Source organism: Mastigoproctus giganteus, chromosome 1, assembly GCF_048544385.1.
Source record: "Mastigoproctus giganteus isolate SK-2022 chromosome 1, ASM4854438v1, whole genome shotgun sequence".
NCBI classification, from domain to species: Eukaryota; Metazoa; Arthropoda; class Arachnida; order Uropygi; family Thelyphonidae; genus Mastigoproctus; species Mastigoproctus giganteus.
This window is the reverse complement of record NC_143575.1, coordinates 4,411,118-4,438,813: the sequence shown is the minus strand read 5'-3', so window position 1 is coordinate 4,438,813 and position 27,696 is coordinate 4,411,118. Positions and strand designations below refer to the sequence as shown.

At 39.2% G+C, this 27,696-nt stretch overlaps 1 protein-coding gene and 1 long non-coding RNA gene across 3 annotated transcripts in view; both read right to left on the bottom strand.

The window, feature by feature from the left end:
- Positions 1-12,359, bottom strand: part of LOC150090504 (adenylate cyclase type 5-like) — a 238,812-nt gene extending 226,453 nt beyond the window's left edge. Inside the window, exon 1 of the mRNA XM_090378243.1 lies at positions 12,166-12,359. Coding sequence (XP_090234369.1) covers positions 12,166-12,261 — 96 coding nt within the window. The 5' untranslated portion in view covers positions 12,262-12,359. The remainder of the gene's footprint in view (positions 1-12,165) is intronic.
- A 650-nt stretch (positions 12,360-13,009) lies between these two features.
- The window catches only part of LOC150090503 (uncharacterized), a 160,201-nt gene continuing 145,514 nt past the window's right edge, over positions 13,010-27,696 (bottom strand). For both annotated transcript variants that reach the window (XR_016547220.1, XR_016547221.1), the window contains exon 3: positions 13,010-13,056. This is a non-coding gene — a long non-coding RNA (uncharacterized LOC150090503). The remainder of the gene's footprint in view (positions 13,057-27,696) is intronic.

Below are 27,696 nucleotides of genomic sequence, written 5' to 3'. Positions count from 1 at the left end.
AGTCATGGCCGAGCTGGTCAAGATGATGAGGCTTTTGCAATTACTAACGATCTTGCACAGATTGTTCATATACCTACCAGAACACCGGACAATCCTATCCATACAACCAACACTCTTGATCCTTTTTTCACAAACAACCCTTCTAAGTACACGGTCAAAGCGAGTGGTCCTCTAGGTACCTCAGATCACAGCTTGGTGATGATCTCTTCTCCAGTGGAGCCTGTATCTCATGACTATTCTCAACCTTGTGTTGTTTGTCATTACAAGAATGCAAAATGGGATGACCTAAGAGATTTCTTTTCTTTTTTTCCTTGCTCGGATTACTGTTTCAAAACTTCTGATGTCAACATTTGCTCAGATCGTATCAGTGAAATTATTCTTGTAGGAATGGAATCTTTTATTCCACATTCCACTTTAAAATCTCGTCCTTTATCTAAACCTTGGTTTTCCAATAAATGTGCTAAGGCTATTCAAGAGAAGAACGTTGCATATCGCAATTGGCTTGTTTCCAATTTTTCAGTTTCATTTTCTGCCTACACCAAAGCTCGCAACAATTGTAAAGCAGTTATTAATCAGTCCAAACTAGATTTTGAACAGGCTAAAAGTAGAAAACTTGCCTTTTGTCCAAATGGTAGTCAAGCATTCTGATCTCTTGCCAAAATTTTTGGCCATCCATGTCAAAACCAGATGGTTCTATTGCCACCTCAGCTAAAGATAAAGTAGACACCCCTGCTAGCATCCTACTTTTTTTTTCTAACTTGTGTATTGATGATCTTGGTAAACCACTTGCTGCCATTACCAGTACACTCCTCCCTTGACAGTCCTAAACAGGCCTCACCACCTACCTATGTTTTGTAATACTCTGTGGGAGGCAACAATTGACGTCACCCTTGCCACCGGAAACCTTGCAGGACACATCACTGGCTGGACAGTCCAAGACTCCTGGACCACGTCTGACCACAGAGTGATTACCTTCCAAATCAACCAATCTCTATATAGAACACCAATAGCCAAACAGATGCTTAACCGCTTTGCAGTAAACAAAGCTGACTGGAGACTCTTTGGGGAACTGCTGACTCGAACCTTATGCCAACACCGCATTGAAGCGGATGGACAAAAAGACCCAGACGACATCCAGAGAAAAATTACAAAGACCATAATAGCGGCCAGTGAGGCTGCGATGAAGCGAAAATTGCCCACACCCGGTGCAGTCCCTTGGTGGACTCGGGACATTCAGAACCTTAGAAGAGAAGTCATAAAGGCAAGAAAACAATTCCAAAGGGCAAGACGTACCTGGCCGGAAGTGGAAGTAACAGCACTCAGACAAAGATACGCAGCGGTGAGAAACAGATACACTGAGTTAATACGAAAAAGTAAGCAGAAGGCCTGGGAGCAATTAGTCAGCACGACTGGAAATGCCGACCCCTGGGGGGTGGTGTACAAAGTCACTACGAATAAACTCCCCAGTGGTGAGGTCATGATCTCGACCCGCACCCCACAGAGAACACTGGCCACCACCTGGGAACAGTCTATCACCAACATCCTCGATGTGATTTTCCAAAAACCAGCACACCCGCAACTACCAGAACAACTGCAGATCTGCGATGGAAATGAAACATATCATATAGACCAAATGGAACCACCTTTTGCCTTAGAAGAATTACAACAGGCAGCGCAACAAATAAGGAATAAAAAATGCCCAGGCCCAGATCTTCTGGAGCCGGAGATTATTAAAAAAGTAGTGGACATCTCTCCGCAGACTTTACTAAACCTCTTCAACATATGCCTGAAGACAGGAGTCTTTCCAGCCGACTGGAAAATGGCCAACATCAAATTAATTCTAAAAAAATCCAATGAAGCCACCAGAACAACCCGAATCATACCGGCCAATTTCCCTGCTCCCAGTTGCTAGTAAACTCCTTGAAAAGATGCTTCACAAGCGACTCCTGCACCACTATGAAGCTGCAAATCTCGTGATGCCCACACAGTTTGGGTTCAAACCCGGAACCTCAACAGTGGATGATCTCAACAGCCTCCTAAGTTTAGCTGCTGCCTGTGATAGGAAGTATTTCTTGGTTATTTCGGTCGATTTTGCTGGGGCATTCGACACCATCTCAAGGGGTAGAATTTTTTTCAGCCTGGAATGTACTTGTTAACAGGAGAGATTGTTTCTACAGGGATGGGATACACTTAAATAGAAAGGGTGCAAGAATATTTGCTGATGCTATCGAGGCAGTGTTAGGTGGGTTGGAAAACTGCTAGCTTGGGGGGGAGACAAAGACTAATGGATTAACAGTAGCCACTGGCAGAGGTGAAAGAGATTCTTGCACTGCTTCTATTGGAATGAGCAGAAGCCTGAAAAACAAGATGCAGGATATTTCAGAGACTGCTGGAAGTCATTGTGATACAGGTAAACACATGGGTTGTGTTAGGGTAGCTAAGAATAGAAACAAGTGCAGGTATACTTGCGTGTACACCAATGCTAGGAGTTTAGTAAATAAATTTGATGAATTTGAGGTATTGCTCAAAACATCAAAGGCAGATATTGTTGGGATATTAGAGACATGGTGTCACACAGATATAAGGAATGCAGAACTGGAATTTGGGGAGTACAATGTGTATAGAAAGGAGAGACAGGACAGGAGGGGAGGAGGGGTTATGCTATTAGTTAAAAAACACATAAAATCCAAGGAAGTGAAGCCAGCCGACATTGATGGACAGGGCAGTGTCGAGTCAGTTTGGTGTGACATAAGCATAGGTAAATCAAAATTGAGAGTAGGAGTGTGCTATAGGCCTAATGACTCTGATGAGCATAATAAGATACTGTACAGGGAAATAGAATGGGCCAGTAAATCAGAGAGTCTTATAATGGGGGATTTTAATTTCCCAGATATTGACTGGAATTTGTGGGTTGGTCACTCACACACTAGCAGGGCTTTTGTGGATTTATTGGATGATTGTTTTCTACACCAGCATGTTCGGGAGGCAACTAGAGGGAGTAATACTCTTGATCTGATTATCAGTAGTGATTCTTCATGCATTAGGAATCTGCAGATAAAGGAACCACTGGGTGGCAGTGATCACAGTGTGCTGAAGTGGGATTTACTCAAGGAGGTAACTACCATCAGAGGCAAAGGGAAGGGTTTTTGCTTTCGTAAAGGCGACTATGATGGGCTGAGACAGTATTTAAATTCTATACAGTGGGACCAACTGATGATGTTACCAACAGCAAATTCAAAATGGGAAGCATTCAAGGAACTAATCTTGGAAGCTACCAGGCTTTACATACCAACCAAGAAATATTGTTCAAGGTTCAGGCCTAAATGGTTGTCAGATGAACTAATGAGACATATGGCAGAGAAGAAAAATGCATGGGATACATACAAATTAATGGGTGACATGGAAGCCTATGATAGATATAAGTTGGTCTGTAACCAAGTCACAAAGGAGATTAGGCAGGCAAAGGCAGATTATGAGAAATCCTTGGCAAAGGACGCAAAGAAAAACAGAAAAGAGTTCTTTACCTATTTAAACTCAAGAAGGAAAGGGATGAATCAGATTGGTCCACTGGATGTTGATGGTTCAACAGTTGAGGATCCTGCTCAGGTGGCTAACAATCTAAATGAGTATTTTGCATCTACATTCACACATGAGGAGTTATTCAGGAAGGGGAATGTCGTAGGTGAAGTAAACATTGGCAGTGAGCTAGATTATTTTCTAATAACTGAGAGGAAAGTGGAGGAGAAATTGCTGAGGATAAACATAAAAAAGGCACCAGGGGTGGATGGGATCTATCCAGTTATATTAAAGGAGGCAGCAAAGGAAGTAAGCAAACCCCTAGCCATAATTATGAGAGCTTCTTTGGACTCAGGGGAGGTACCCATGGACTGGAGATGTGCAAATGTAACCCCAATTCACAAAGGAGGATCAAAGGCTGACACAAGTAATTATAGACCTGTTAGTTTAACTTTGGTTCCAGGAAAATTAATGGAGGCACTGGTTAAAGAAGCACTGCAGGATCATCTGGACAAGAATTCAGTTATAGCTCAGACACAGCATGGTTTTGTTAAGGGCAGGTCTTGTCTGACCAATTTGATTGGATACTATGATGTAGTCACAAAAGAACTGGATGCAGGGAATAACTTTGATATTATATATTTGGATCTTAGAAAGGCTTTTGATACTGTTGCGCATGGAAGACTGCTGCACAAATTGGAGAAGTGTGGCATTGGAGGCAAATTGCTGCTATGGATAAAGGGATGGTTGAGTGGCAGAAGACAGAGAGTGGTAATCAATGGACACTGCTCAACGTGGACTAATGTTATTAGTGGAGTTCCTCAGGGAATAACTTTGATATTATATATTTGGTGTTGGTTCAGTGTTGGGTCCATTGTTGTTTTCTGTATTTATAAATGATATTGATGATGGTGTATCAGGCTTAATGTCCAAGTTTGCAGACGATACCTAGGTTGGCAGGGTTGTTAAGGACACTACTGATACTATGCTGCTGCAACAGGATCTGGAAAGGTTGAGCAGATGGGCTGAGAGGTGGCAAATGAAGTTTAACATTGACAAATGTAAAGTACTACATATGGGAAACAGTAACCCCAGATCAACGTATCAACTCTGTGGTACTACGCTGACAGTGGTAGAGAATGAAAAGGACCTGGGGGTAATTGTGCAGGCAGATATGAAGTTCTCTGAGCAGTGCAGACGAGCTGCAAGAGTAGCTCATGGTGTCTTGTCAATGATATACAGGAATTTTTCTAGCAGGGATAAGGATGTGATTATTCCCTTGTATAAGGCATTGGTCAGGCCACACCTTGAGTACTGTATACAGGTCTGGAGGCCTCATTTCAAGAAGGATGTAGAGCTGCTGGAACGAGTACAGAGAAGGGCAACAAGATTAGTGAATGGAACAAAGGGTTGCTCTTACGAAGAAAGGCTTAAGTTTTGCAAATTACAGAGCCTGGAGACTAGGCATCGGCGAGGTGATCTGATAGAGGTGTATAAGGCTTTGAATGGCTTGAGCATGCTCAATGCCGATGGGATTCTTCCTCTTGCTCAGAATAATCACCTGAGAGGGCATAAATTCAAATTGAGGAAGGACGGATGTCGGATAGATGTGCGGAAATTTGCCTTTAGCCAGCGGGCAGTTGGTTTGTGGAATAGACTCCCATCGCTTGTTGTTGAAGTTGATAGCCTAAATAAATTTAAGGCTCAGCTGGACAGGTATTTCGAACGAACGGAGGGGTGAAATGGGAGTAGTGGTTGGTTTTTTTTTTTTTTTTTTGGCTGATGCTGAATAAGCTTGCTTTCTTGCATCATATGCCTCTACTAATGCTAATGCTAATCTGGTGGCCGAGCGTCCTAGCCAGACTGCGGAAGGCAAAAACACCCATCAACCTTTACAAAATAATGAAGTCATATTTATCCAAGAGAAAAATACAAGTAGTGACTCAATACAAGAAACTGACCAGGCCTGTTTACAGGGGCTGCCCCCAGGGATCGGTACTGGGACCACTCCTCTGGAGTATGGTATTGGATGAGTTTCTGTCCTTCGACTTGGGGGAAGTCCACTCCCAGGCATTTGCAGATGACCTGATACTGACTGTTGCCGCAGACAATCGACTTCAATTGGAAACCCAGGCAAATCGAGCAATTCAAATTCTACAAGACTGGATGAAGGTCCATTTTCTTAAGATCTCACCGGGGAAAACCTACTCAATGCTACTGAAAGGAACATTAAATATCTGTAGACCACCGCAAATTAAAGTAGAAAATACAACTATCAAACTAGTCAGTGAGATGAAATATCTAGGAATCATACTGGACAAGAATCAATCTTTCAACCCACACTTGAAACATATCCGAGAGAAAATAAGGAGATATTCTGCCCTCGTCTCACGAATAGCTAAAAGGGATTGGGGACTCAAGAGGCACACCTTGGGACTGTATTACAAAACAACATTTATACCAGCCATAACTTACGCGTCACCCATCTGGTTCCAGAAAGCAACTACTGCAGTTAACAGAAGGACACTCGATTCCATCCAATGGACAATACTCCTCTCTATTACACGGGCCTGCTGCACTGTGAGTACACATGCTCTGCAGGTTCTGGCGGGAGCACTACCCCTTGATCTCGAGGTGGTGCGTTGTGTCTGGTCAGAATCCACAAAAGGGGAAATAACGAGGAAATTTCTGCCTGATGTCGAGAAGATTATACCCAAAAGCACCATCATGGTTTCACCCTGGACTGTACACTACGTATCTTTTAACAGGTCATGGGGCCCTGAATGCCAAACTAAACAGTTTTAAATTAGTAAACGATCCCCGCTGTGTCTGTGGGGAAGTGGAGACATGGTCTCACATAATGTACAACTGTGAAAATTATGAGGATCTCCGCTGCCTCCTGATGACAAAGCTGACTTACTTCCCTCGCGACAGGGAATCAAACCTGTTGGACTCGCAAGAGGAGTATAAGGAGTTGACAAAATTCGCCCAGGGACTGTTCACCCGAAGGAGGACACTTATTGCTATCTACAGGGATCAAGAACAGGCACCACGACTAAACTAACCATTCTTGGACTGATACAAGACCTTCCTTTGGGACTCTATAGAATTTTTTTTTTTTTTTTTTTTAAGCCATGCTCCCTTGCGTCGCCCTTTGCTTCCACTCCCCGGGCGGGAGGGGGAGGTGACTTCTGGTCTCCTCCTCCCCTCGCCGCCCCTCTCTTCCCTCTGGTGGGGCATGGGCCTGTTCCACTGATTTGGGGGTCATCTTCTCTATGGATCCCTTATTTCTGTCTTTTCCCCCCAGTCTTCAGTCTCCCCCCCCTCTCTCTCTTTTAATTATAATTACTAGTGTCTGAACCATTGTTAAATTGCATGAGCCCTACACCCAAAAACTTAACATTTATTTGCATAAATAGTACTTCTTATGGCTGACCCATAACTATAACTTTTTTTTTTTTTTTTTATTATTATTATTTTTATTTTATTTATTTATTTATTATTATTTTTTTTATTATTTTTTTTAAGGTCCTTGCCACTGAAATCTCAGGAAATTAGGTGGCAGGACCTGCCAGAGTAAATAACTATAATGCTGGTGTACCTGGTCTGCCTCCACGAGGCAGAGTGTGGACAACGTTGGGTCCCATTAGGGGCCCAGCGGCTAAATGACCAGAGGAACAACGGTACACGACACTACACATGTACAAAATCCATACACTTTTAAACCTCTGGCATTGACAGTGTTCTGTTTCACACCCACAATGTATAGCCTGCGGAGATGGGGGAAACCCCTGGTGCCGTTTGACACTAAACACACTTTACACTCTACCAGTACACTCCATTTATTGCCTCCTCTGGTTTTCTGTCAAAAAAGTTGTGTCATACGCTTTTTCCATATCAAAGAAGATAGACACCAAGGGCTCTCATTTTAGGAATGCATCTCAAATAGATGTTTCCATTCGAATTAAGTGGTCCAGAGTGGACCTGTTCCTTCAGAAGCTGCACTGAAAGTGGGAAAGTAGGTCATTTGATCCTCAGTACAAAGATAAACATTGACCATTCTCTCCAAAATTTTGCACAAATAGCCAGCCAGATCAATAGGTCAGTAATTTGTTAAAAATTTAGATCCTTTCCTCTTGCTTAGCAGAAGCAAGGATAGTTGTCCTGTGCCAGGTATCTGGAAATTGCTCTTCAATGAAAAAATTCTGTTGTAGACAAAGTGCAGGTGGTTCATGGATTATGGTGAAAGGTGTTTAATCATTTCATAATGTATGTCATGTGGTCCAACAGCACTTGCCTTTGTAAGGGTGAGAGCTGTTTTTCAGTTTGTGAATGGTAAATGGCTCATTATATGGGTAAACACCGTTTGATGTAAAATCAAGCCCCTTTTTCTCTGTTTTGTATTTAAGGACCAGAAACTCTAGGCAGTAAAATGTAATTGCTGAGATTTACAAAATGTTTCCCCAGGAACACTGGTTATTGCAGTTGAATCTGCAATAGTACACCAATTATATATTCAAGGACTGATGAGGGATGTGCTCTGTATTTTTCCTTAATTTTCCTTATTTTGTCCCAGATCACCTTAGAGCTGGTTGCCAACATAATAGAAGAAGTAAAGTAGATCCAGGTTCCTTTTGGCTCTGACATCAGATGCAATGTGCTTTAACACATGTACATTCAAAGGCTATGAGATTAGCTGTGGTAGGATATTGCCTGAATATTCCCCAAGCTCTGTTTTGTGCCTTTTTTTTCCTGCTAAGCATTTTGAATTCCACTATGGTGTGGAAGTGGTGAAAAATGGGTAGTTGATTTTGGGATTGAAACTGCAGCTGCTTGGACAATAATTTCTGTGATGTGATGTACATGACTGTATCATTGATAGGCTCCTATTGATAGGCTGACTGTAGTGATTTCATTGATAGACTGACTGTAGTGATTTCAAAATTTTCCAGATTTTTGAACGGCATTCCAGTCAGCCTGATCAATCTCCAACCGCTGTAACTTAAAAGGAATACAGTCTCATACTATTTAAGCAGGTTATCATGGGGAAGTAATCTCTTCCGTGCAGGTTCTCTTCTACCTCCCAAGTAAGAATGTTTGCTGATGCTATCGAGGCAGTGTTAGGTAAGTTGGAAAAGTGCTAGATTGGGGGGATACAAGGACTAATAGATTAACAGTAGCCACTGGCAGAGGTGAAAGTGATTCTTGCACTGCTTCTATTGGAATGAGCAGCAGCCTGGAAAATAAGATGCAGGATATTTCAGAGACTGCTGGGAATCATTGGGGTACAAGTAAACACATGGGCTGTGTTAGGGTAGCTAAGAAAAAGAACAGGTGCATGTATACTTGCGTGTACACCAATGAGAGGAGTTTAGTACATAAATTTGATGAATTTGAGGTATTGCTCAAAACATCAAAGGCAGATATTGTTGGGATTTCAGAGACATGGTGTCACACAGATATAATGAATGCAGAACTGGAATTTGGGGAGTACAATGTCTACAGAAAGGATAGACAGGATAGGAAGGAAGGAGGGGTTATGCTATTAGTTAAGAAATACAAACTGTACATAAAATCAAAGGAAGTGAAGCCAGTCAACATTGCTGGACAGTGCAGTGTCGAGTCAGTTTGGTGTGACATTAGCATTGGGAGATCAAAATTGAGAGAGTAGGAGTGTGCTATATGCCTAATGACTCTGATGAGTATAATAAGAAACTGTTCGGAGAAATAGAGTGGGCCAGTAAATCAGAGAGTCTTATAATGGGGGATTTTAATTTCCCAGATATTGACTGGAATTTGGGGGCTGGTCACTCACACACTAGCAAGGCTTTTGTGGATTTATTGGATTATTGTTTTCTACATCAGCATGTTTGGGAGGCAACTAGAGGGAGTAATACTCTTCATTTGATTATCAGTAGTGATTCTTCATGCATTAAGAATCTGCAGATAAAGGAACCACTAGGTGGCAGTGATCACAGTGTGCTGAAGTGGGATTTACTCAAAGAGGTAACTACCATTAGGGGAAAAGGGAAGGATTATTGCTTTCGTAAAGGCGACTATGATGGACTGAGACAGTATTTAAATTCTATACAGTGGGACCAACTGATGATGTTACCAACAGCAAATTCAAAATGGGAAGCATTCAAAGAACTTATCTTGGAAGCTACTAGGCTTTACATATCAAATAAGAAATATTGTTCAAGGTTTAGGCCTAAATGGATGTCAGATGAACTAATGAGACATACGGCAGAAAAGAAAAATGCATGGGATACATACAAATTAACATGTGACACAGAAGCCTATGATAGATACAAGTTGATCTGTAACCAAGTTACAAAGGAGGTTAGGCAGGCGAAGGCAGATTAGGAGATATCTTTGGCAAGGGATGCAAAGAAAAACAGCAAAGAGTTCTTTACTTATGTAAACTCTAGAAGGAAGGGGATGAATCATATTGGTCCACTTGATATCGATGGGTCAACTGTTGATGATCCTGCTCAGGTAGCTAACAAACTAAATGAATATTTTCCATCGACATTCACACATGAGGAGTTATTCAGCGAAGGGAATGCCAGAGGTGTATTAAACTCTGGCAGTAAGCTAGAGAATCTTGTAATAACTGAGAGTAAAGTGGAGGAGAAATTGTTGAAGATAAACAAAGAAAGGAACCTTGGGTGGATGGGATCTATCCAGTTATATTAAAGGAGGCAGCAAAGGAAGTAAGCAAACCCTTTGCCATAATTATGAGAGCTTCCCTGGACTCAGGGGAGGTACCCATAGACTGGAGATGTGCAAATGTGACCCCAATTCACAAAGGAGGATCAAAGGCTGACACAAGTAATTATAGACGTGTGAGTTTAACTTCTGTTCCAGGAAAATTAATGGAGGCACTGGTTAAAGAAGCACTGCAGGATCATCTAGACAAGACTTCAGTTATAGCTTGGACACAGCATGGTTTTGTTAAAGGGAAGTGTTGCCTGACCAATTAGATTGGATACTATGATGCAGTCACAAAAGAACTGGAACTTTGATATTATATACTTGGATCTTAGAAAGGCTTTTGATACTGTTGCACATGGAAGACTGCTGCACAAATTGGAGCAGTGTGGCATTGGAGGCAAATTGCTGCTATGGATAAAGGGGTGGATGAGGGGAAGAAGACAGACAGTGGTAATCAATGGACACTGCTGATCGTGGATTAATGTTATTAGTGGAGTCCTTCAAGGTTCAGTGTTGGGTCCATTAATGTTTTCTGTATTTATAAATGATACTGATGATGGTACATCAAGCTTAATATCCAAGTCTGCAGACCATATGAAGGTTGGCAGGGTTGTCAAGGACACTACTGACACTATGCTTCTGCTGCAACATGATCTGGAAAGGTTGAGCAGATTGGCTGAGAGGTGGCAAATAAAGTTTAACATTGACAAATGTAAAGTACTACATATGGGAAACAGCAACCCCAGAGCAATGTATCAACTCTATGGTACTACACTGACAATGGTAGAGAATGAAAGGGACCTGGGGGTGGTTGTGCAGGCAGATATGAAGTTCTCTGAGCAGTGCAGATGGGCTGCAAGAGTAGCTCATGGTGTATTGGCAATGATATATAGGAGTTTTTCTAGCAGGGATAAGGAGGTGATTATTCCCTTGTATAAGGCAATGGTCAGACCACACCTAAAGTACTGTATACAGGTCTGGAGGCCTCATTTCAAGAAGGATGTAGAGCTGCTGGAACAAGTACAGAGAAGGGCAACAAGATTAGTGAATGGAATAAAAGGGTGCTCTTAAGAAGAACGGCTTATGTTTTGCAAATTACAGTGTCTGGAGACTAGGCACCAGCGAGGTGATCTGATAGAGGTGTATAAAACCTTGAATGGTTTGAACATGCTCAATTGTGATGGGATTCTTCCTCTTGCTCAGAATAATCACCTGAGAGGGCATATATTCGAACTGAGGAAAGACAGATGTAGGATAGATGTGCGGAAATTTGCCTTTAGCCAGCGGGTGGTTGATTGGTGGAACAGACTTCCATCCCTTGTCGTGGAAGTTGATAGCATAAATAAGTTTAAGGCTCAGCTGGACAGGTATTTCGAACAAACAGAGGGGTGAAGTGGAGGTGGTTTTTTTTTTTTTTTTTTTTTTGGCTGATGCTGCATAAGCTTGCTTTCTTGCATCAAATGCCTCTACTAATGCTAATGCTATTCCTTTTTTACAGATATATTTCTCATTTCCTTGACAATGGAGCATCATTGACAACTGCTACCTCCTGTGGAAGCTGGATCTCTGCCATTGGGGATGTTCTTGTGTTGCCTGTTGCTCAAGCCTGAGCTCTAGTGTTGAACTGGGCAGCTGAGTGCTTGATGGGTCCCTCGTCTTTAATTCTTTGAGGACATTAACCTTGTTCTTGAAGCCCTCACATAAAACCATCATTTACTTTTTTAACTTAAGAACTACATTCAAGTCACAGAATTTTAATGTAGGCAATAAAGTTATTGAATATACATTTAAAAGCTTATGTCACTATGCAATTTAAATTGGTTATTTTTATGCATAACGAATAAAAAAGTTCAAAATTTTACAAAATGTATAGACATTATATTATTTGAGAATAAACTACAAAAGTGAATAAAAGAATACAAAATAACTTACTTGTTTCCAGAGGGATGCATTATCATAATTAAACGATGCAGCACAAATCAATTGTACTAATGACAATACAACTCCACACGTCATACACTCTGGCATCCTTATTGGCAGTAAAGTGTAACTAAGGTAGACAAATGTTATTGTGCACCAAGCTCCTGAAGTGGGAACATGTCGGTCTGAATCCACTATGACTAGGATAACAGTAATAAAAAAGGATACCACAACTGTGTATGAAAAGACTAGCAAATAGATCTGATTAAAGAAGGACTGTGTACTTATTATGCTCATTAGAGAATATAATGTTACAAGGATACCAAAAACAATTCCATGTAACATGGAACTATGAGTACTGAGTGCATAGTTAAATATCAACAAAACAACACTAACAGCACACACAATTCCTAACAATGCTGTCAAATTCCTTTGATTTAAGTGCAAAAAATAACGTTGATAAAGGAATTCCACTTCCACATTGCTAAAGCGATTCAGTTTGAACACTGTATAACACAGGCGGCGACAGTCAAGGAATGAAACATACTTTGGTTCTGACTGTAGTGGATAGTCTTTTCCTGATGATTCACTATCTGAACCTCCTAATGATGCCATTCATAAAACAATTAGGCATATGCACTTTTGCACACACCTGAAAGATTATGAACTGGTTCAAGGATTAATCATAATCTGTGAATTCCAAGTAGTTCTTGTTTTTCATCAAGACAGAGAAGCTAATACTGTGCATTTTCACTCAAAACCAGATATTTATTTTTCATCTCAATCCCAGTCTGAGGATATCACTGGGTGTTTTGTGAAACACTAAACACACCATGCACAGCCATCGAAATATTGGCATTGGGCAGGTCATTTTGCTAAGCTTTTATTTGTGTTCACCATGACCTGAAAAGAAATAATGCTATAATTAGAAGATTATATTACAATGCTAATAATCATAATTTACCAACTATGATTATTAAAACTCATTTATTAGTAACAACAATAAAACAAAATGCTATAACAAAACAATAAAAACATAATGATATATTCTAAACTATTGTGCAGTTCAGACCATAACTAAGTCTAAATTAACTGAATTTGAAAGCCAACTTGTCTCTTTTGTAGACAGAAAATCAGCTTCTCAGTGGACAGCTGCTATGTCCTCTACCAGTGACTACTATCTCTGCATTAAAAAAAAGGTTCTTTCAGTTTTAACAGGATTTGAATGCTAAAATCATTTCCACCTGATAGTACAAATTTTAGCTAAGAAGGTCCTACTGAATAAGACACTCAGTGAATTCTGGAAGAATATTAACAATACAGAATTTTATTTGATCATGAGAAGAAATAAATTAATTTCTCTTGGTCATAAATCAAAATTATGCATTTATTCTTCAGAGTTATGTGTAATATTTAGTTTTTGGAGTAGTAACAACCAAAATTTTTGCATTTCTTTGAAATTATATTTTTTATTGCGATATCAAAATTATATCCTGTTTTGGGTGCGAGTTTAGCCTGTGCAGACATTGCTCCTTAAAGCTCTTCAAACAGAGAAGTTTTTCCTGATTTATTTTCTGCTTTATTAGTTTAAATTGTCATATTAACTTATTTTCTAGAGTAGCTTTATATTCCTAGTTACGATACTTAGTTTAAAGTTTAACTTAGACAGAGATTTCGTAGATATTACTTAGTATCGGTAACGGTATCAAATCCACGTGTCACAAATTGAACGAGAGGTCTTTTAACCAAATTTAGTCGATTTATTAACCAATTGTTATATCAAATTATCTTCTATAAGTAGATTATAGACCTAGTCAGGATCCTTAGTTTATTCTAAATTGAGATAGCGAGATTTCGAAGCTAATCAATACTTACGAGTCCGTAGAAATACCGTTCGTGAATTCCCGCCATTTTTACACGATAGCATAAGCTTAGTGTAGTATACTGCATAATATAATATTGTCAATTAATCAGTAAATCTATTAATCTTAATAAACTTTATTGTCAATTAAATTGTATTTTTAACTCTATAAATATATATAACGACTTAATCGTAACAAATAATTAATACATAACTATAGTGGTACACGTGATACGGAAGTTGTATAAAGGGAACACTAGATACCAAAAAAAAAAAAAATATATATATATATATATAAATATATAACATAACTGTTTTGGGATATAACTTAAGGATTTAATTTTTGTTTTAAATTTTATTGAATTAAATTGGAATCATGACTCTGACCAGAGCAGCAAAGCAAAAGGCTCAAGCTAATGGGAGTGCTGTGGTTCAGGGGAGAACTGAGGGGGGCAGTTGCCCTCTGAATCACAGTCTATTAAAATGCACTGTTTGCTTGATGTTTGCGGAGCAGTCGGGTATGGGACATGATACTGCCAAGGGGGATGTCTTTGTGTGTGCACGATGTAAGGAGTGCAAGGAAATCAGGCGACAACTCAGCATTGTTATGGGCCTTTATGAGACCTTGAAGGACAGGGTGGATGCCCTCGAAGGAAATAAATTGAGGGGCCCATCAAGCTCTCAGCTGCCCACATCAACGCCAGAGCTTGCACTTGGTCATCAGGCAACACAGGGGCAGCCCCCTAGGCAGAATGCGCTGGTCCCACAGGAACTAGTAGTTGTTGGTGACTCTATTGTCAGGGAAACGGGGAACATGCTTTGTAAAAAGGATAGGTGGAATAGGACCAGGGTATGTCTGCCAGGGGCAAAGGTTGATGACGTTGTAGAGCGGATATCATCTTTTAAGGGCACAAAAGGTGATATAGTTGTACACGTTGGCACTAATGATATTAAGAGTAGGAGACCGGCGGAATTACTTAGCAAGTACAGGTCACTGTTGAAAAAAAGCTGTGAATTAGGGTTGAACTTGAAAGTGTCTGCAATTCTGCCCAGACACGATAGGAGGGAGTATATGATGAGAGCCTTGTCGATCAATTCGGCCCTGGAGGGATTGTGCAAGGCTCAAGGGGTAGAATTTTTTTCAGCCTGGACTGTACTTGTTAACAGGAGAGATTGCTTCTACAGGGATGGGATACACTTAAATAGAAAGGGTGCAAGAATTTTTGCTGATGCTGTCGAGGCAGTGTTAGGTGGGTCGGAAAACTGCTAGTTGGGGGGGATACAAGGACTAATAGATTAACAGTAGCCACTGGCAGAGGTGGAAGTGATTCTTGCACTGCTTCTATGCAAATGAGCAGAAGTCTGAAAAACAAGATGCAGGATATTTCAGAGACTGCTGGTAGTCATTGCGTTACAAGTAAACACATGGGTTGTGTTAGGGTAGCTAAGAATAGAAACAGGTGCATGTAAATCTGCGTGTACACCAATGCTAGGAGTTTGGTAAATAAATTTGATGAATTTGAGGTATTGCTCAAAACATCAAAGGCAGATATTGTTGGGATATCAGAGACGTGGTGTCACACAGATATAAGTAATGCGGAACTGGAATTTGGGGAATACAATGTATATAGAAAGGATAGACAGGACAGGAGGGGAGGAGGGGTTATGCTATTAATTAAGAAACACATAAAGTCAAAGGAAGTGAAGCCAGTTGACATCGATGGACAGGGCAGTGTCGAGTCAGTTTGGTGTGACATAAGCATAGGGAAATCAAAATTGAGAGTAGGAGTGTGCTATAGGCCTAATGACTCTGATGAGTATAATAATATATTGTACAGGGAAATAGAGTGGGCCAGTAAATCAGAGAGTCTTATAATGGGGGATTTTAATTTCCCAGATATTGACTGGAATTTGTGGGTTGGTCACTCGCACACTAGCAAGGCTTTTGTGGATTTATTGGATGATTGTTTTCTACATCAGCATGTTCGTGAGGCAACAAGAGGGAGCAATACTCTTGATCTGATTATCACTAGTGATTCTTCATGCATTAAGAACCTGCAGATAAATGAACCACTAGGTGGCAGTGATCACAGTGTGTTGAAGTGGGATTTACTCAAGGAGGTAACTACCATCAGAGGTAAAGGGAAGGGTTTTTGTTTTCGTAAAGGCGACTATGATGGTCTGAGACAGTATTTAAATTCTATACAGTGGGACCAACTGATGATGTTACCAACAGCAAACTCAAAATGGGAAGCATTCAAGGAACTAATCTTGGTGGCTACCAGGCTTTACATACCAACTAAGAAATATTGTTCAAGGTTTAGGCCTAAATGGTTGTCAGATGGACTAATGAGACATGTGGCAGAGAAGAAAAATGCATGGGATACATACAAATTAATGGGTGACATGGAAGCCTATGATAGATATAAGTTGGTCTGTAACCAAGTCACAAAGGAGATTAGGCAGGCAAAGGCAGACTACGAAAAATCCTTGGCAAAGGATGCAAAGAAAAACAGAAAGGAGTTCTTTACATACTTGAACTCGAGAAGGAAAGGGATGAATCAGATTGGTCCACTGGATATTGATGGTTCAACAGTTGAGGATCCTGCTCAGGTGGCTAACAATCTAAACGAGTATTTTGCATCTACATTCACGCATGAGGAGTTATTCAGGAAGAAGAATGATGTAGGTAAAGTAAACATTGGCAGTGAGCTGGATGATTTTGTAATAACTGAGAGGAAAGTGGAGGAGAGATTGTTGAGGATAAACATAAAAAAGGCACCTGGGGTGGATGGGATCTATCCAGTTATATTAAAGGCGGCAGCAAAGGAAGTATGCAAACCCCTAGCCATAATTATGAGAGCTTCTTTGGACTCAGGGGAGGTCCCCATAGACTGGAGATGTGCAAATGTAACCCCAATTCACAAAGGAGGATCAAAGGCTGACACAAGTAATTATAGACCTGTTAGTTTAACTTCTGTTCCAGGTAAATTAATGGAGGCACTGGTTAAAGAAGCACTGCAGGATCATCTAGACAAGAATTCAGTTATAGCTCAGACGCAGCATGGTTTTGTTAAGGGCAGGTCTTGCCTGACCAATTTGATTGGATACTATGATGTAGTCACAAAAGAACTGGATGCAGGGAATAACTTTGATATTATATATTTGGATCTTAGAAAGGCTTTTGATACTGTTGCACATGGTAGACTGCTGCACAAATTGGAGCAGTGTGGCATTGGAGGCAAATTGCTGCTATGGATAAGGGGATGGTTGAGTGGCAGAAGACAGAGAGTGGTAATCAATGGACACTGCTCAACGTGGACTAATGTTATTAGTGGAGTTCCTCAAGGTTCAGTGTTGGGTCCATTGTTGTTTTCGGTGTTTATGAATGATATTGATGATGGGATATCAAGTTTAATGTCTAAGTTTGCAGATGATACAAAGGTTGGCAGGGTCGTTCAGGACACTACTGATGCTATGCTGCTGCAACAGGATCTGGAAAGGTTGAACAGATGGGCTGAGAGGTGGCAAATGAAGTTTAACATTGACAAATGTAAAGTACTACATATGGGTAACAGTAACCCCAGAGCAATGTATCAACTCTGCGGTACTACACTGACAGTGGTGGAGAATGAAAAGGACCTGGGGGTAATTGTGCAGGCAGATATGAAGTTCTCTGAGCAGTGCAGACGAGCTGCAAGAGTAGCTCATGGTGTCTTGTCAATGATAAAGAGGAATTTTTCTAGCAGGGATAAGGAGGTGATTATTCCCTTGTATAAGGCAATGGTTAGGCCACATCTTGAGTACTGTATACAGGTCTGGAGGCCTCATTTCAAGAAGGATGTAGAGCTGCTGGAACGGGTACAGAGAAGGGCAACAAGATTAGTAAATGGAACAAAGGGTTGCTCTTACGAAGAAAGGCTTAAGTTTTGCAAATTACAGAGTCTGGAGACTAGGCACCGGCGAGGTGATCTGATAGAGGTGTATAAGGCTTTGATTGGTTTGAGCATGCTCAATGCCAATGGGATTCTTCATCTTTCTCAGAATAATCACCTCAGAGGGCATAAATTCAAATTGAGGAAGGACGGATGTCGGATAGATGTGCGGAAATTTGCCTTTGGCCAGCGGGTGGTTGGTTGGTGGAACCGACTTCCATCACTTGTTGTTGAAGTTGATAGCCTAAACAAATTTAAAGCTCAACTGGACAGGTATTTCGAACGAACGGAGGGGTGAAATGGGAGAGGTTTTTTTTTTTTTTTTTTTTTTTTTGGCTGATGCTGAATAAGCTTGCTTTCTTGCATCATATGCCTCTACTAATGCTAATGCTAATATATTTTTAAATATGTTATTGAAATTAATGTTAATAATACCTAAAATTGTATCCATTTGTCGTACTAGACCATTACAGACTGAACTCTATACTACTAATAAAAACAATATGTCATGGTGATGCACCACAAATAAAAGGTACTTCAACTTTGAAAAGTATTAAAGTCTTTTATTCATAATGTAGTACCACTATGATTTAAACATTTTAGACTAATTTAATAAAACTCATGCACAAGTAGCGCTAAAGCAACATCATACTGTTCTGTGATATTTGGTACTGGCATGCAAAAAAAACAAAAAAAAAAAAAAAAAAAAAAAAACAGTGCCCTGAACCCACAATTCTCCAACAAAATTTTTTATATTTACTTTGTGTAAAAGAAAGAACATGAAAATTACATTTTCACTACAAACAGTGTAGCGCCAGCTATCTGGAATAATTAATGTCAGACCTCTTCCGTGTAGCCAAATTTTCCGAATAATTGAACATAAGGTAACAGTAAATAAACTCTGTTATAATGTATTAAAGTGAAAAAAAAAAAAAAAAAAAGGCTTTAAATATCTTGAAAAAAATGAATTTATTCAATTAAAAAAATAATAATAACTTATACATAAAAATTCACACATTTACATATGTATGTATATTCGAATAAGCATTTTACTGCAAATTTTATGTAGAAAAAAAATTTAAAGAAACTTTTTAAAATAATGTTCAATCATTTATTGTTTTGTTTGTTGTGACCTTTTTTTTTTTTTCCTACTAAATCTTAAGTTCCTTAAAAATACCACTTTCATTAATTCTTCCTGTTTTTCTGCTCATTTTAGTGCTGTTTCTCTTCGTTGACATTTTACTGTAAAAAAACTGAAAAAATTAATAAATTGCACAGTTTAGGGCTGATATTATTCTTGCTGAATCTTGAGTTAAACTAAACATAATATGAAATGAAGAGAACAAAATATGCAAGTGAAAATTGAGTTCACGGAAGCAAATGACTAAACTATCAATCATGGTTTCCTAATCCAACATTTTGTACAAAGTAAAAAAAAGATAGAAATACTCACGTAACATAAGCATTTGTCTCAAATACTACCATTAATAAAAAAAAGAAGAAAAATCAGCCTTTCAAATTATTCCGGATAACTGATGTTCTACTGTACTTAATTTATTAAGTTACTCAAAAATAAACATCACATAAATATTACAATATATGTATTACTAACAATAAGAAAAACACGGTACAACAGCCCTCATGGGTGGCACAGTTCGTAGAATTACTGTCCTCACAATGGCTGAAAAGACCAGAGTTCGAGTCCCCTCGATGGCGCAAAGGAATTTTTACGGACCTTTTTCACAACGTGGCTGAGTTAGTTGGTCTCAGGTGAGGGTAGCATGGTTCCCCCCCTCCAGAAACTCTGGTTTTTCGTCCGGCTAACAAAAAATTGACCATAGAACATGTGCAATTTACAGACAGTATACACTGGGCAATATGGTCTTAGTCACTGATGCTCCTAAAACCCTACTACAACAATGGTACTATAAAATTAACAAAATACAAAATTTTACAAAAACTGCACTTTTCTGAATTTTGCAGAAGCAAACATTCTCATTATTTTATTTACGTTAATACTTCATGTTTGATAGGTGTGACAGATCAGATAATCTTTCCTTGGATATCTATTTAAAACAGATGTGTTTATATGATGTTAAAATGTAAAGGCATGTCCAGCTAAAACTTATCTTATTTAAAAGTTATATAAAGTTATGATGTTGCTTTAGCGGCTTGGTGGCACCAACAGCCACTGCAGATGTCTAGATCTAGTGCACCCCTAACATGCTCAGTGCACACAACCACACATGCCTTGGTCCAACCCTGAGCATCATTAACTTTAGTAGAGGCATACGACACTTTCTTGCATCATATGCCTCTACATCAGAAAAAAAAAAAAAAAAACCGCTCCCATTTCACCCCTCTGTTCTTTACAAATACCTGTCCAGCTCAGCCTTAAATTTATTTAGACTATCAACATCCACAACAAAAGATGGAAGTCTGTTCCACCAATCAACTACTCGCTGGCTAAAGGCAAACTTCCGCACATCTATCCTACAACTGTCTTTCCTCAATTTGAATTTATGCCCTCTTAAGTGATTATTCTGAGCAAGAGGAAGAATCCCATCAGCATTCAGCATGCCTCAAACCATTTAAGGCTTTATACACCTCAATCAGATCACCGCACAGGTGCCTAGTTTCCAGACACTGTAATCTGCAAAACTTAAGCCTTTCTTCATAAGAGCAACCAACCCTTCGTTCCATTCACTAATCTTGTTGCCCTTCTCTGTACTTGTTCCAAGAGCTCTACATCCTTCTTAAAATGAGGCCTCCAGACCTGTATACAGTACTCTAGGTGTGGGCTGACCATTGCCTTATACAAGGGGATAATCACCTCCTTATCCCTGCTAGAAAAATTCCTGTATATCATTGACAAGGCACCACAAGCTACTCTTGCAGACTGTCTGCACTGCTCAGAAAACTTCATATCTGCCTGCACAATTACCCCCAGGTCATAGTTGATAAGTTACTCTGGGGTTACTGCTTTCCATATGTAGTACTTTACATTTGTCAATGTTTAACTTCATTTGCCACCTCTCAGCCCATCTGCTCAATTTTTCTAGATCCTGTTGCAGCAGCGTACTGTCATTAGTGGCTTAGAGGGGAACAGGTGTCCTGTGTGTTATACAGGTGTCCTGTGTGTTATCAGACACTCAGCCTAAAATACTGATGGATCCAATATCTCTCTATTACAGAAGATTTAGGAGAATTTAGGGTCTGGTTGGCCTGCCTCCCTAAAATCCACTCATGCACACCTTCTCGATGGTAACCCCTGTTACGTCACTTAGGTGGCAACGAACATGTAGAGTAGTTCTCTTCTGGTTAGTGTGAAGAGGAAAAGACCAAACCCTCCAGCATATGATAGCCCGACAAAGCAAATGGCCCTCAGTCCCCAGCAGCTTTCACTCTCCCTCTTACGGCAACGAGAGGATCAGAGCGGAAGCAGAGGGTGCTAAGAATCTCGGGTACGACCAGGCTGCCACGCACGGAAACTGAACTTGGCATGTTATAATGTAAGATCACTCATTGGTGAAGACAGGATATTAGAGCTGGAAAAGGAATTAGGAAATGTGAATTGGAATATCATCGGTTTGGCTGAAACAAGAAGAAGAAATGACTCACTTATAAGTTTATCAAGTGGAAATCTGCTGTACACCAATGGAAACAGCGAAAGGAGCAAAGGTGGAGTTGGCTTTCTGGTCCATAAAGATTTTAAAAACAACATTTTGGAATTCAAAAGTACATCACCAAGGGTGTCAAGACTAATACTCAAGATTTCTAAGAGGTACAAGCTAAAGATTATAATGATTTATGCACCAACATCGAGCCATGATGATGAAGAGGTTGAAGAAATGTATACTGAAATTGAGAGTCTTCTAGATGAACAGAAAACCCACTACACTATTATTATGGGGGACTTCAATGCTAAGGTTGGAAAAAGGCAAAACAATGCAGAAAGAGGAACTACAGGAAATTTTGGAATTGGTGAAAGAAATAAAAGAGGTGAAAGACTTGTGGAATTTGCAGAATCTCAAGGACTGTCAGTAATGAACACTTTTTTCAAGAAAAGGGTGAACAGAAAGTGGACATGGAAGAGTCCAAATGGATTAACAACTAATGAAATCGACTTCATCCTCACTAACAGAAGATATATTGTGAATGATGTTACCGTCCTGAATAAGGTTGGAAGTGATCACAGAATGGTAAGATGTACACTTGATATAGATGTAGGAAAGGAAAGGAAAAAACTGACTCGAGTAAATAATACAAAGGCCTTTGAGATAACAGAGGAGAAAAAGCAGTATGTTCTGGAACTTAAGAACAAGTTTGAGATTCTGCAGACTGCTCAGGACCCAGATATCGATGAGGAATATTACAACTTTCTGAAAGTGATAAAGCCCAAGAAACCTATAGGGAAAAAGAAATCCAAAGAAGAAAAAATTAGTCAAGAAACTCTTGTCATGATGAATCGAAGACGACAAATGAAGAGAAAGAAAAACACTGACAGGGAGAAAATTGAGTATACTGAGTTATGCAAAGCCATTAGAGACTCAGAGAGGACATAAGAAGATTTAACACAAGAAAAGTAGAACAAGCATTAAGGGAAAACAAAGGATTTAAATCAGCAGCCATGAGCAGTAATATAGAAAGACAAATGATACTGAAACTGAAGAATAGCGATGGTGTACTTATAAACAGCAGAGAAGGCATAATTCAAATAGCAGAAGACTACTATAGAGAATTATACAAGGAGCGAGGGAATGATGCCAGCAGTGGGGAAGATGGATCGAAAATTAGCAACACATACAACATACCTGATATTCTTCCTGATGAGGTAGAACATGCATTGAAGAAAATGAAGAATCAGAAAGCGCCGGGGGAAGATGAAGTTACTGTAGAGTTGTCAAAATTGGGAGGAAGAGACATAACACAAAAACTGGCAAGGCTCTTCACAAAGTGCATTAGAAAAGGTGTGATGCCTAAGCAGTGGAATAATGCAATCATAGTTTTGCTGCATAAGAAAGGAGATAAATCAGAAATTGGAAATTATAGACCAATTAGCTTGTTATCCCACATCTACAAGTTGTTCACAAGGGTCATTACTAACAGATTAGAAAGAATACTTGATGAGAATCAACCAAAAGAGCAAGCTGGCTTTAGGACAGGATTCTCAACTATGGATCACCTTCACGTAATATCACAGCTAATGGAGAAAGCAAATGAATATAAAACGCCATTATGCCTGGCATTTGTGGATTATGAAAAGGCATTTGACTCCATACAGCATAAGGCAATGTTTCGGGCACTGGAAAGACAAGGTATAGATACCCCATATATTATGATTTTGAAGAAAATATATGAGAGTGCTACCTCCTTTATTAGACTAGACAAAGACAGTAGGAAATTTAAAAATCGAGAACGGAGTCCGACAAGGAGACACAATATCTCCGAAGCTGTTTACTGCTGCCCTTGAGGAAGCTTTCAGAAGATTAGACTGGTCGCAGAAAGGAGTCAATGTGAACGGAGAGTACCTAAACCATTTATGATTTGCAGATGACATTGTGGTCATAAGCCATGATCCCAAAGAATTACAGGAAAATCTTAATCAGTTATGCACAGTTAGTAAGGATTTTGGGCTAAAGATGAATATGGCTAAAACAAAAGTAATGATGAACAAGTATGCCACGGAAAGGGAAATAATGATTGAAGGAGCAGTAATTGAAAAGGTGGAGTCATATACTTATCTGGGACAAGTTATTAGCTGTAATAATGATAAATGGCTGGAAGTCAAGAGAAGAATAAATTTTTGATGGATAGCATTCAGGAAATATAGTCACATACTGAAGAGCAATATCCCAGTTTGTCTGAAACGTAAAATAATGAACCAATGTATACTCCCCCACCATGACTTATGGAAGTCAAACTTGGGCACTCACCAAAAGAATGGAAGAGAAGCTGAGAACTACACAGCGAAGAATGGAACGAATTATATTGGGAATCAGACTGTTAGATAAGAAGAGAAAAACATGGATTAGGCAGCAAACTCAAGTAAAGGACATTCTTATCAAAACTAAAGAACTAAAATGGTCTTGGGCAGGACACATAGCTCGAAGACATGATGACAGATGGACTAAGAAAATAACAGAATGGTACCCAAGAGGAGTTAGAAGAAAACCTGGGAGACAAAGGCGGAGATGGATAGATGAAATTCATGAGTTTTTGGGTAGTAAATGGATGGCCAGTGCTCAAAACAGAAGGAACTGGAAAGTTGCTGGAGAGGCCTTCATCCTGCAGTGGATTGAAAATGGCTGATGATGACTGTCATTATCTTTAACAACCCTGCCAACCTTCGTATCATCTGCAAAATAGGACATTAAGCCTGATATAGCATCATCAATATCATTTATAAATACAGAAAACAACAATGGATCCAACACTGAACCCTGAGGGAGTCCACTAATAACATTAGTCCACGAAGAGCAGTGTCCATTGATTACCACTCTCTTTTCCCACTCAATCATCCCTTTATCCATAGCAGCAATTTGCCTCTAATGCTACACTGCTCCAATTTGTGCAGCAGTCTTCCATGTGCAACAGTATCAAAAGCCTTTCTAAGATCATTTCTGTATCCAGCTAAAAATAGCTGAGTTCATTAGTCTCACACTTAGCAAACAGCAATTCCCCAGAAAGAGAAGTATACTGCTATGTACTTTTAATGAAAACCATTATCCAGACAACCATTTTAGAGAACAATGTAATGTTGTCACTTCACTCATATGTAACTAAGGCAACAATGCAGGCCCTGATAACTCAATGATGCTTTCATAATTTAAACATTAGTAAATTAATAAGAGGAGTTTACCTCAATATAGTACGTGGAACACTTCCGTATGATACCCTCCAGAAATTAAAACGGAAAAAACGAAAAAATCGACAACTTACCGGTACATTAAAGTAAAATATAAATAATTAAAGTAAATTATAAATAATTAAATAATCAATTTAACACAATTCAAAATCAATTCAAAACAATTAAAATTCAAATTAACGCAATTAAAAGAATCTAACGAAAATATTCAAAACGATTTTGAATATTTTCGTTAAGTAAGGAAGGAAAATCGTTTTGAATATTTTCGTTAGATTCTTTTAATTGCGTTAATTTGAATTTTAATTGTTTTGAATTGATTTTGAATTGTGTTAAATTGATTATTTAATTATTTATAATTTACTTTAATTATTTATATTTTACTTTAATGTACCGGTAAGTTGTCGATTTTTTCGTTTTTTCCGTTTTAATTTCTGGAGGGTATCATACGGAAGTGTTCCACGTACTATATTGAGGTAAACTCCTCTTATTAATTTACTAATATCATTATCAACGTAGAACATATTGAGTATTACAGCTCTGATTCATACTATCTAATAATTTAAACATATACCAAGAATTGTGAATGATCAAACTCCAGGACTATTGTTAGAGGTCAGCTTTGGTGAGTGCTAACTTTCAGGTTGGTGAAAAAAATATATTGAACAAAAGCTTGATAATCTGTGTGTTTACTGAGTTTTTTTATTTTTTTTTTATGTGGCTGGATAACTGAATAACTTTTTTCACTGTAATTTTTTTTCATCAAGGGCCTCAAAAACTGCCACTGAAGCATCATATGAGAGAAATTTCAGATTGGTGGTGAACAAAAAAAAAAAATTAACATTAACAAAAGCTTGATAGTTTGTTTATTGAGTTAATGTTTCTTCAATATGGCTATATAATTTAATGACAACCTTGTTGACTATAAATTTTTCATCATGGGCTTCAAAACTGCCTAAGAAACAACAAATTCCTTCTGCTTATTTTTATTTTTTGATTTTGTTTTGATGAAAGAAAACTAAAACTGAAAGCATAACTGTCATCAAAATTTAGTTTTTTTAAATATACATTTATATATTACCAACAATGGAAAAAAGTTTAGCATTAGCATTAATAGTGGCATACGATGCAGGAAAGCAAACTTATACAGCCAAACAAACAAAAAAATCCCATTTCCCCAATCCATTTGCTCCAAACATTTGTACAATTCTTTCTTAAATCTATTCAAGCTATCAACTTCCACAATGACAGATGGAAGTTTGTTCCAGCAATCAACCACTCTGTGGCTAAAGACAAATTTCTGCACATCTATTCTGCAACTGTTTTTCCTCAAATTGAATATGCTACCTCAAGTGCTTAGTCTGAGCAAGAGTAAGAACCCCATCAACTTGCTCAAACCATTCAAAGCCTTATACACCTCAATCAGATCACCTCACAGGTGCCTAGTCTCCAGCCGCTGCAATCTGCAGAATTTAAGCCTTTCTTGGTAAAAGCACCCATTTGTTCCCCTCACCAATCTCACTGCCCTCCTCTGTACTCATTCCAGCAGCCCTGCATCCTTCTTAAAACGAGGCCTCCAGATCTGTATGCAGTACACAAGGTATGGCCTGACCATTGCCTTATAAAACGGCATAATTACCTCCTTATCCCTGCTAGCAAAGTTCCTGTATATCATCAACAACACTCCATAAGCTGTTCTGGTAGCCTGTCTGCACCGCTCTGAAAACTTCATATCTGACTGCACAATTACCCCGAGGTCTGTTTCATCTTCCACTACCCAGAGTGCAGTATGCACAGTTGGTACATTACTCTGGGATTACTGCTATCCGTATGCATTACTTTGCATTTTTTAATATTAAACTTCAGTGTCCACCTCTCAGCCTATCTGCCCAACTTTTCTAGATCCTGTTGCAGTAGTATACCATCATTAACAACCCTGCCAACCTTTGTATCATCTGCAAACTTGGACATTAACCTTCATCAATATCATTGATAAATATAGAAAACAACAATGGTCCCAATGTCGAACCCAGGCGAACTCCACTAATTCCACGAAGAGCAGTGTCCACTGATTACCACTCTCTGTCTTCCCCCACTCAACCATCCCTTTATTATAGTATATAATGCCATACTGCTCCAATTTTGATACACTTAAATAGAAAGGGTGCAAGAATTTTTGCTGATGCTGTTGAGGCAGTGTTAGGTGGGTTGGAAAACTGCTAGTTGGGGGGGATACAAGGACTAATAGATTAACAGTAGCCACTGGCAGAGGTGGAAGTGATTCTTGAACTGCTTCTATTGAAATGAGCAGAAGCCTGAAAAACAAGATGCAGGATATTTCAGAGACTGCTGGGAGTCATTGCGGTACAAGTAAACACATGGGTTGTGTTAGGGTAGCTAAGAATAGAAACAGGTGCATGTATACCTGTGTGTACACCAATGCTAGGAGATTGGTAAATAAATTTGATGAATTTGAGGTATTGCTCAAAACATCAAAGGCAGATATTGTTGGGATATCAGAGACGTGGTGTCACACAGATATAAGTAATGTGGAACTGGAATTTGGGGAATACAATGTGTATAGAAAGGATAGACAGGACAGGAGGGGTTATGCTATTAGTTAAGAAACACATAACGTCCAAGGAAGTGAAGCCAGTCGACATCGATGGACAGGGCAGTGTCGAGTCAGTTTGGTGTGACATAAGCATAGGGAAATCAAAATTGAGAGTAGGAATGTGCTATAGGCCTAATGACTCTGATGAGTATAATAAGATATTGTACAGGGAAATAGAGTGGGCCAGTAAATCAGAGAGTCTTATAATGGGGGATTTTAATTTCCCAGATATTGACTGGAATTTGCGGATTGGTCACTCGCACACTAG